This window comes from Prunus dulcis, chromosome 2, assembly GCF_902201215.1.
Source record: "Prunus dulcis chromosome 2, ALMONDv2, whole genome shotgun sequence".
NCBI classification, from domain to species: domain Eukaryota; kingdom Viridiplantae; phylum Streptophyta; class Magnoliopsida; order Rosales; family Rosaceae; genus Prunus; species Prunus dulcis.
In genome coordinates this window covers 20050739-20062081 of record NC_047651.1, presented here as the reverse complement: position 1 = coordinate 20062081, position 11343 = coordinate 20050739, and the positions used below count along the sequence as shown (strand labels likewise).

At 38.5% G+C, this 11343-nt stretch overlaps 2 protein-coding genes across 2 annotated transcripts; one reads left to right on the top strand and one right to left on the bottom strand.

Moving 5' to 3' along the window:
• The first annotated feature begins 1181 nt into the window (after positions 1–1181).
• LOC117618621 (protein WHAT'S THIS FACTOR 9, mitochondrial) lies at positions 1182–3194 on the top strand. The gene has a single exon (XM_034348275.1). It carries the CDS (start codon positions 1400–1402, stop codon positions 2624–2626), a length of 1227 nt encoding a protein of 408 aa, XP_034204166.1. The 5' UTR covers positions 1182–1399; the 3' UTR covers positions 2627–3194.
• Positions 3073–10060, bottom strand: LOC117618619 (pumilio homolog 4). Its single transcript, XM_034348272.1, has 12 exons — positions 9818–10060; positions 9571–9638; positions 8567–9248; positions 7009–7834; positions 6286–6871; positions 6057–6198; positions 5870–5977; positions 5139–5351; positions 4951–5061; positions 4114–4308; positions 3667–3841; positions 3073–3572 (listed from the first exon to the last, which is right to left on the bottom strand). The coding sequence occupies exons 3-12, from the start codon at positions 9236–9238 to the stop codon at positions 3535–3537; spliced, it is 3066 nt and encodes a 1021-aa protein (XP_034204163.1). The 5' UTR covers positions 9239–9248; positions 9571–9638; positions 9818–10060; the 3' UTR covers positions 3073–3534.
• Between the last annotated feature and the right edge of the window lie 1283 nt (positions 10061–11343).

Below are 11343 nucleotides of genomic sequence, written 5' to 3'. Positions count from 1 at the left end.
TTGAAGAAGAATAATAAAATGCGTATGGATGAGATGAAAGTTGGTGTAATGAGATAAGTAATTTTAATAATAAAACTATTACTCGATTGGGCCCTTCTTTATTCAATTATCCAATAATTTTTTTTATTTTATTTTAGTGGGTTAGTTGGTGATTTGCCGCCCAGAACTTCTACCTAGCTTTCGATTAATCCCATATCTTTTTTTTTAATTTATAGAAAATTAAGGATATGAAATATATTTTTTTGCCGATTTCCCCCCTACCGTCTAAATTCTCAACATTTCATCCAATTTGTCGTTAAATATGAGGGCATATTTGTAATTTCATACTTTATAAATACTAAATATTGAAATTAAAATTGCAATAATAATGTTAAATTCACCCTCTGATTGATAGCCACCAACATCACCACCGTCTCTTTGATCTCTTTCCCCCTCCTTCTCTTCAACATCCACCAACATCACGATCCTCCACCCTCTGTCTCTTATCTCCCCATTTGCCCACCCCCTCCTCCTTCTCCATCCCACTTTCTCTCTTTTCGCGTCTCTTTCTCCCCTTACCAAGGTTACAGAGAGGAAAACAGAATTTAATTATAAATATCTCTAGATTTTTTGGGTGGCTTTGATCTTGAATTTTTTCTTTTTAGTGGTTGTTTGGGTTTCTTAGGGAGTAAGCTGAGGTTAATAATAAAGATCGTGAAACTTTTTGGATGGCTATTTAGGATCTTGATATTGAATAAATTTTTTTTGGGTAACTGTTTGGGTTTTCTAGGAGGTGAGGTTGTGGATGTCGAAGAAAGAAGGAGACATAAGGAGGAAGGGGCGGGTGAAGGGTGGGCAGTGCTGATGTCTGTGAAGAGAGAGCAGGGGGAAAAGATAAGAGAGAGGGAGACACACTTTGTAGAGAACCAAAGGAAGAAAAACAAAAACAAAAGATCAAAACCCTAAAGCCTAAGGGAATGGAGCGATGAGAGAGAGGAGGAGGTGGGAGGAGGTGCGTCGGGGTTGGGGTTGGTTGGCCTCGGGAGAAGCATCGGGCGAAGGAGGGGGGGGGGGGGGAAAAAACAGAGGGAGAGGGAAGAAAAAAGAAACAGGGGAAATAAGGTTTTAATTTTGTGTTATCTTTTATTGGCGAAAATAAAAAGTTCATATCCTTAATGATAGGGGATAAATCAAAAGTTAAGTCCTAATTTAGAGGTAAATCACTAATTAACCCTATTTTATTTTATTTTATTTGAAAAAAAGGGTCTTTCATTAAAACACGGTACTGTTCGTGCCATTGCTGCAATTTTGTTCTCATCAGGTAAAACGCAATCACTCCCTCACCCTTTAAAAACTCTACAAATTTGTAGATTTTCCTAAAACCTATACAAGGTAGAAGGCACCTACCAAAACCCTATACATGTTATTCAACAAACCCAACTGCAGAACCCTAAAGAACCTCATCTTCCCCTCTGAACAAACAATCTTTTCCTTCCTGCGCCATCCCCATAACCCGCCTCACACGTACACCCAGAAATTCAACTTTGTCGATGTCTACATGAAATGGAAGAAAGACTCGTACTACGATTCAATCGAGCAAATTCACAAGTCCATAGTGCTTAAACCCATCATCTCTCTCAAGAACTGCATTTCCCAGGACCCCAATGGTTGCATCCCAATCTCTGATGTGTCCAAAAGGGGCATACAATTGGAGGTCCCCATGAAGGTTGCAAGGTTCTTGAGGCTCTACCCATCAATCTTTGAAGAGTTTACTGGTCCACAATACAATCTTCCCTGGTTTAGGTTGACCCCAGAAGCTGATGAGGTTGATAGGGAGGAGAAAAGGGTTTATGAGGATTGCAGGGAGGACTTGAGGGATAGGTTGAAAAAGTTTATCCTGATGAGTAAAGAAAAGGTTTTGCCTTTGAAAATAATACAAGGAATGCAGTGGTATTTGGGTTTGCCTGATGATTTCTTGCAGCACCCGGATAAGAATCTGGATGAGTCTTTTAGGTTTGTGGAGATGGAAGATGGGTTAAAGGGATTGGCTGTGGAGAGTGGTGAAAAGGTCTTGTCTACGGTGCAAAGGAATGCAATGAAAAAAGGGGTGTATGTTGGAGGTCCAATGGAGGCAATTGAGTTTCCTCTTTTCCCATCTAAGGGTTTGAGGTTGAGGAGGAAGATTGTGGACTGGTTAAAGGAGTTTCAGAAGCTTCCCTATGTTTCACCTTATGAGGAATTTTCGCATTTGGATCCGGATAGTGACATATCCGAAAAACGAGTTGTGGGGCTTCTTCATGAGTTGCTTAGTCTCTTTGTTGAGCATTCGGCGGAGAGGAAGAAGCTTCTGTGTCTTAAGAAGCACATGGGGCTGCCACAGAAGGTGCACAAAGCATTTGAGAGGCACCCCAGTATGTTTTATTTGTCTTTGAGGAACAAGACTTGTACAGCCATCCTTAAAGAGGCTTACTGTGATGAATCTGCTATTGAGAGGCATCCACTTTTAAGGGTAAGGAATAAGTACATTAATTTGATGAGGGAATCGGCGACGATTTTTAAAACTAGGAGAGTGAATAGCCGGTTCGCTGATCGTTGGGATTCAGGTTCTGAGAATGAAGATGGTAAGGAGGTGGCAGAGTGTACTTAGTAGATGATTTTCAGGACGTAGCCCAATGGAAGACCGGTAAGAAGTTGCTTCTAAACTAAAAGTAGGAGAGCTGAAGAGTCTTCTAATGGAGTTACTAAGAACAGGCTTAGTTACAAAGAACATTCAGTAAAACATCTTTTGCCTGAAGAGTTCAAAACAACAAATGAGAAAGCTTAAATCGACAAAGACTTGCGCAGCGCAATCACTTTCCGGAAATGAAAAAGTGGAGAACAAGCTTGGCATGGCATGAGGCCGATAATAGAACTGAAACCAGGAGGTGCTTTTGTTGTTCCAGGCTCGAATGATTTATTCGCTTTGTAAAGCCCTTTTTTTTTTAATTTCTTTCTTCAAAACGCTTTTAAAGCCCTTGGGAAAGTGACAAGGTGACGACTCTTTGTGTCTAATTTGCCATTTGGCTGTGAATAAGAATTTTTCTAACACAAGAATGAAAAAGAGGTGAATTAAATGTTATTTTGATTCCTCCTGGAGAAAATTGCAGTATATTTACACTATGTAGTTCTCAAAGTCAAAGACCCCACCATACATAAACACTCCCTATTTACCCTCTCTTTCAAAATGCAGTTAACCATTTACACTTAATGCTGTAATATAGACAATGAACCTTTTACACATACTTCTCCACAGGCTAGAGTTACCCTCCTCTTCCATGTGGAGTCTTCATGATCAGATTAGAATTGGTGCGCCAAAATGTATACGAGGCGGATAGACAAAAATATCACATCGCAGGGGCCTCTGGATTTCATGCTTATTTACAACTATAGTCTCTGTGTATATTATATGATCGAACGAACTTGCTAAGGTCACTGTCCATGTTAGCTGTACAAAAGGTGCATTCTTATTGGTGGTGGCAACAGGAAAAATGCCGTGCTTGCTCCGAATTGGATGCTTCAAGAAGAATGCGAGGCTGACATCCCTATGCGCCTTTCTGCATTTGATAGATCAAAGATCTGTTAGCGGTCATTGTATTTTGTGTATATGTAAAAAGATAACGTCCATAATTTCTGTAGGAAAAGCCTCACCTCCAGTTGTGATGAGTTTCTCAACACGAGAAACGATATGTTTGCCGTAGGTATACTTCTTCAGGGCAGTCAAATGAACCTTAATGCGAGAAAGAATCAACTCAAGACTCTGATCATCACAAGTCTCAAGAACCTTTTGCACAACGTAGTTTCCAAATGGATCTTTCATCATGGCCTGCATATTTGCATTTTTGAAATTTGGTTACACAACAGGTTAGGCGGGTCAACGTGATATATATTGATTTGTTTATTAATCGTGTTGAACAGGCTGACACAATTTTTACACAAACATGCAAGCACGGTTGTAACTTGTAACCAATCGTTTTCGAGTTGTGTTACCATTTTGCGCAAACAATTGCCACCACTAATATAGACTAGATTCAGAACCTATATTATCTTCTGTAGAAAAACCGTATAAGGTTTAAGAAAACTAGGAATGGAACAGACCTGTAAGGGCTCATTTTCATCAGTGGAACCCAGCATCTCATTCACCAAAAACTGACGCTCCTCAGGACTCCCAAATGTTAAGCACTTCTCCACAACATTAGAAGCAAACTTCTGCTGACTCATCTTTACAATTTGTCCTGCAAGCTTGTGGATAATTTCTGACCGTTCATGTGGTTTACCATGTTCAAGGACGTGCTACCAAACAAGAATAGTTATATCAGATACGCACAGTTGATGATGAGTACATGAGCATTCACATCAGGTACATATAGCTGATGTTACATATCACAAATCGTGTAGGCTTTCAAAGAGACATAACACTAACATTGTTTACAAAGGGAGAAGACATCATAAATAGCATCGGCTTTCAAGCACGTAGTCTATAAAATATCAAGTACCTTGGCATCCAGTTTTGTGCCAATGCGCAGAATAATCCAAACAAGATGATGTGAGAGACATATCATAAATTATAATCTTTAAGGCATAGAAATATGAATATATATATATATATATCAGGTACCTCGGCGTCCATTTCTGTACAAATGCTCATAATAATAATCCCAAACAAGATCAAATCTGGTCAGCATGAACATGATATTTTCTAACCAATTAAGTTGTTATCTAGTTAGGACGATATGTCCGCTCATGAAGCAAAATCCAATTTTCTTTTCCTTCTTTAAAAAAAGAATTTCCATCTGACACGATGCACATTTTCTGGGATTTAACTCATTTAACAAAATACTAATACACAATCGGCAGCTATTTATGGAAAAAATAACTAAAGATAATCCTTGTAGCTCAAACATATACATAACAGTTTCTAAAGAGTAAAAATACCTGAATGACATAATTTCCATACTGATCTTGTGCCAAAATGCATACAGATTGCATGATTTCATCCATGATAATTTGTTGTGTATTTGAATCATCGCAATGTTCCAGAACCCTCTGTAGGCATCAAAAGAGACTTGCACTAGTAAACACAACAATTCCCTACAAAAGGAAAAAACATGCCAACAACTAACCTGTATGACACGGCAACCATAAGGATGGGTGGAAAGTGTGACAACTTGCCCATAGAAGGATGTAATGATAAACTGAATTTGGTCTTGAGGGACACATTCTATACACTTCTGAATGACATGATTCCCATTCTGATCACGGACACATTTCATGACTGAACCATCAAGCTCCGCCACCATTTGAGTCTGCTGATCCACATCAACCACTTCCAAGGCCTATGGTAAAATTTAGAGCATTACAACTTATTTTCCCAGTATGCTTCATCTCATACCAAGCTTAAACAATTCTTAAACAATATGATTGGCTCTTTGTTTTCTTCCATCCACCAAAGTGTCCTTTCCATATCATAGGAGATAGCATAACAGCACATGGTCATCAGTCAAAATGAGGGTCATACAAGACACAAGCATGCTTAACATGTAGGAGGGCATCTTTCTTGAATTTTTCCAAAACTTTTTTTCATCTTTACAACTTTGTCTTTCTCTTGTCCAATGAGATAAACATCTCATGAAACAAAATAGTCAAATACATTATAGCACATCATTTGCGAAATGAAGAACTTAAGTGGCAAGAATAACAACAAATGCTATGCTAGAAAGAGTTCCACAAAGCAAAAACTGGACAAACTGATTTCATAACAATGCTAATGCAAATTTTGAGGAAACATCTAGAAAGACATTATTAAAAGGATAGAAATAGGAAGAAGATCAAAATTTGAGGATCGGAAAATCACCTTCTGAATCACCCTGCAACCATACATTTGAAGACTGAGAGGCAAAACATGGCCAGTAAGTTGGCTGCTTAATTCCTTTCTTTGGCTTTCTGTACCATGCTCAAAAAACTGCAATTTCACACAATTAAATTAATAGTTTTGAACTGTGAGGATTGCATTTTTTAGTATTGGAATACAAAGCTTATACCTTCTGTATGACATAATTTCCAAATACATCAGTCATCAAGGTACGAGCATGAGGAATAGTCTCCGGAAATATCTTCATCTTTTCTTCCACAGTGGCAGTTTCAAGTTTCTGCTGAATAAAGCGACTTCCATACTGATCAGTACTGTATTTTGAGGAGAAGATGGTGCAGTCAGAATTGCAGCCAAAACAACCTAAGAAGAATATGCACTAAAGAAAGTATTATAAGTACCTGAACTCAACTACATGATCAACAATGTCTGCAAGTTCAAAAGACTTATTCTTATTGTTCTTGAACTCATCTAATAATGATGATGCATGTCGTCCTTCTAGGTCATTTCCAATCTCTGATTGCCAGGAGCTAACTGACCCTCCCATTGAACTTCTCAACATTGAATTAAAGCGTTCAATCTTCTCATTCTGAAACATTGGACTACTAGATCCAACAGAAGGATGAACAGAATTTGTCATCGGATTTCCTGGATATGTCATGCCAAGCCCATATGATGGATTCCCATAATACCCATGGTTAAATCCACCAGATTTACCTAAAAGTGACAACTCGTACTGTTGCTTCCGTTGAGCAAGCAATGCCTCAAGATATGCTTTCTGAAGCCCCTCTAAGTCTCCATGCAAAGTGCCAAAGTGATTTTTACTGGAAGGATAACCACTTGGACTGGTAACATTACGTGTTGCATAGTCAGCTCTTTGCAAAAACTGAATATAAGATGGGTCCATAACTGAAGAATGAAGACCAGACCCTACTTTGTTTCCCAGTCTGTTCATACTATGCCCATCACCACTACCAGGCAATGCTGCTGCACTCCAAAAAAAATGAGGAGAGAGGGGGGAGAGATAACTGTCAATGCTAATTAACTTATTCAAACAAAATACTATGAGGGTTTTTTTTATAAAAAAAAAAAATTTGCACAATAAATTTGAGAAACATAATTACCTGCATCAAGATGATTATTAATTGTCATATTCAACTTTGGATTCACAGGATAGGCCCCAGAATGGCCATGAAACTCCATGCCTGGAGTATTTGCATCTTGGTAATGAACATTAGATCCTTCCAAAGTTCCAAAGCCTGAACAACTCCCTTTTGAGTAAAAACTGGCAGAAGTTCTTCTGCCAAAATTAGCTTGCCCATCAGATGTATTACGGTTTGTCATGATCCCATTTTGTTTTGCTAAATGAGGATAATTCGAAGCAAGAGAAAAACTTTCAGCATTTGACTTCTCTATCAGTTGCTGCTGCAGCCTCTGATTATGACCATTTGGCATGTTGAACAGAAAATCACGCTGTTTATCAAGATCCAAATGAAGCTGAGACTGAATACGGCTATCTTCATCTACAGATCTACCTTTTGACAGGCTTAAGCCAGATAAATTGGCTGAAATATCCAGATCATTCATGCCAGAAGAATTATCCTTTGGCATATCTGGACCTGCAACATTCTTCTTCTCAACAGGAAATACTCTACTCCCCACAGGAGGAAGACCAGCACTGGGAGACCTCCCAAATAGTTGTTCAGGGGTTCTGCTTCTTGACAGAGAAGGACCCACAGCAGATGCAAAGGAATGAGAAGCTGCTGTACCATGGCTCTGAACTCCCACCAGGCCACATGAAGCTGCTCCATTATGCAAGCCCTCTGCAGACTCCACTCCATTACATAACCCCACTGGCCGGGCATCAGCCATGCCTGTGGAATCCATGATATCACTAAAAGCAATACGACTTGATGGCCTTGTCAAGGAAGCAGGTGGATCAAGTCCTTCCTGCAGCACATGCCAGTTATCAATGAAACAGGGCACTAATAGATGAAACAAGAACAAAACAACCAAGCACTTCATCACAGTAGTTGTGCATGGCAAACCAAACCGCATCGTTTGAATTTATTTGGCAAAAAGAAAATACAAGCATATTAATTTAAAGAATCCGGAAAATGAAAATTTCTGCATAAGAACCAGGAAGAACTAATAAACATCTGCATTTTCTTGATATCTAGAAAGGAAGAGGAAAAAGCAAAAAGAAATGAGAATTTAGCACAACGTGATGCATTTGTTATGTCATGTGCATACAATATAAAAGCTAGCACTTCCAACAGAAGTCAGTTCAGATAGTTGCAACAGTGATTCTAAAGAGTAGGATCATGCTCTTGGCTATATCCTTGCTCTTTATCCCTATACGGGTGTCCCAGGACTTATGGAAATGTGTGATCATGTGTAGTATGCAATAAATATCAAATCTAAAATGACAGTACGCATAAACTGTGTGCAAGCTTCAAACTGACATCTAGTCCTCCCCACAAGAGCAATACTAATCAAAGGGGGGCAGTGATCAACAACATAAAGACGCCCAAGTATACGAATTGTGAGAAATAAACAAATACCAATATTAGCTGTTAAATGGCATCCAAACAAAATCCAGAAAGAAAACCATACAATTGAAGTCTAACCAAGAACTACATAAATGCTACAGAGTGAAGTCTTGAATGTACTGCTGATTACCTGTAAAATGTCAGCAAAACTCTTCCTCCTTGCACCAAGCCCACTTGTCGACAAACCAATTAAACCATCTGAGCCTCTATCAAGCCACTCAGATGAAGTCTGTTTAGGGAGATTGCTTCCATTGCCATTCCTCAACTCCATCAAATCATTCTCTGCCTTTTGTACAGAAAGCCCCAGCTGCGTTGAAAACAGCGACAAACTCTCACCGTCATCTACCAATTTCTTCTTCCGCCAGTCCCCAATGCCCTCAAAAGAAGACCCACCGACCTGAAACCTTTGAGCAATACGCCAATCCTCTCTTGACAACAAAGGTGGAGGCAATCTTGGGTTAATATTATCATGTGAATAGTAGTACGAAAGATAAGTAGGATGCGATCGAATCTCATCCTCAGACAAAACCCCATTGTTATTACTAATCCTACTAGTGACATCCCTAAAATCAGAGTTCCCAAAGAGACTACCCACAGCAGTTAGCGATCCCTCAACAGTTGGCGGGGCACTGCCACTTCTATATATATTCAGATCCCTTTCCCGATGAATGGCATGCTGATTTCGCTGCTCTCTTAAAATCAGTTCAAGCTCACTCTGTAAAGCATCTTCTAAATTCCCATTGGGTCTTTGCAGATTATTATCTAGGGTTGATAGCATATCTATGTTACTCCCAGTAGCCATCTCCAAACCTCTAAATCATCAAAAACAAAAACACAAATTAACAGTGTATAAACACAGTAAACCACCAAAAGAATCTAAATTTAAACTCTCAAAAACATATAAGCAATTTGAATTCTAAAAAATTCAGCTACTTTCAGCTTCAATAATAAAAAAAATCGTTAAGATGGGTACATAAACGGCTAACTTTTGAATTAGAAGGACCAAAATGCAACAAAAAAACATAACTGTATAATTCAATCCCGTTATGACATCCCCTCCCAGCCATTTTTTGTTTCCCAAAGCAAAAATTGAGCATTCCAAAACATAAAAAATTGAAACCAATAATTACATACCGCTTAGCGTGAGGAGAAATCCTCACATCGATCAATACGAAACAAAGCCCGAACAGATCCTTGGCTAACTGCGTCAAATAATGAAACATATCAAAATCAGCAAACCCATGCATATGATCAATAACAAATAACAATATGAATTGTCGAAAATTCGTTTCTCATTGTAGTTTTCATGAATTGTATTGAAATCGCTACTGAAACATGGCAGGGATCAAACTTCGTTGCAGAGGAGGAGGGAGGGACTTACGTCGCGAAATTGATCGCAAAGGAGCTCCAATTCTTATATGTATAGACAGAAGTTATATACCTTTTATATATATGAATGTATGAGATGCTAAAGGTTTTTGTGTGATCGAAAATCTAGGTAAACGAATTTTGGAACAATTCCAAGGGTTAGAGAGAAACTTTACAGAGAGAGAGAAAGAAGGAAGAGAGAGAGAGAGAGAGAGAGCGAAGCTAAGGTTGGGGATGAGATCGTGTGGGCCTGATACCCTTCGAAACGGCCGCTTTTTAATTTTTAGAGAGAGAGAGAGAGAGAGAGAGAGAGAGAGAGTTTTGGTGGGGACGAGGCGGGAAGAGAGGAAACGTGGACCGTCGGATTTAAGGAATGGACGGTGATGGGCGGCGCAGGGGAGGGGGTACGTGCATGGGCGTTGTGACAAATTTATTTATTGGCTTCCCTTTTAGTTGTGTTTTTTCCTTATTTGGTTTCTTTGTGATTTATTTTGTCCCACCTTTATGTTTTTCTTTTCTAGGCAATGTCACTTTATGTTTTTTAATTTATTTATTTATAAATACAAGTAAATGTCTAAATTTTTCTAATGTTATTTAGGCAATGGCTCACACTCTTGCAATCGTAATGTTATTTGCACTCTCACAAAAACCATTGATTATTGTTAATGCATTCCCCAAAAGTTTGCTAAAAATGAGATGTTTTATGTATCTATTGACAAGTCTACAGTTTTTTAGAGATTTTTAATTTTTAATTTTATACAAGCGATATTAGAGAAAGAGGGAATCGAACTTATGACATTGAATGCATAGGTAAATATTGTTAACTACTTGAACTACAAGCTTTTTGCATCATTTTTGTGAAAATTGAGCTTGCCTAACAGCAAATGTGTACAATATATTGTTTCCTTGAGAGGACCTTGAATTTTTTTTAAATTTTCCTAGCCTACTAAACTGGGTGCAACAATTGAAGTGTTGTGAACCCGAAATTTATTAAATGATCAGGCCAATATAAGGTTTTTGTTTTGGTCAAAGTTTTTCTTCATTAGATATGGACTTAGCCAAATTAGATAGAACAAATATACTCCTTATTCTGCACCCAAATTCGAATCCTCCTCCTGTAATTTAGATTAGTTTAAAATAGATTATCAAACAAAATTTCTTCTGCATTAGGGTTTTAGCATTAAATAAGATAAGAAATTTGGCATCCTCTATGGGTCCCAGCCCACCCAAGCTCACATGATGGTGAACCAAACAAAACCTAAAAGTCGGAGCTAATTATGGAGACTTTTTCAGCTCTGCTCAATTGTCCAAAGTATGAACCATTTAGATGCCCGCGCTGCAAACTTAACCATACAAACGAAAATGTAGAAGATGAAGAAAGTTTGCTTCAGTTTTGCTACATATTTGAGTTTTGAGTTTGTGACTGCTCGTAGTTGCATGCTGCTGCTGCCCTGTCTGCAGCAACATCAGCTTCTCTAATGCTTTAAATGCTGCTCTGCGGTTGTTACTGTTTTTTAATGTCTTCATATCATTAGTTTT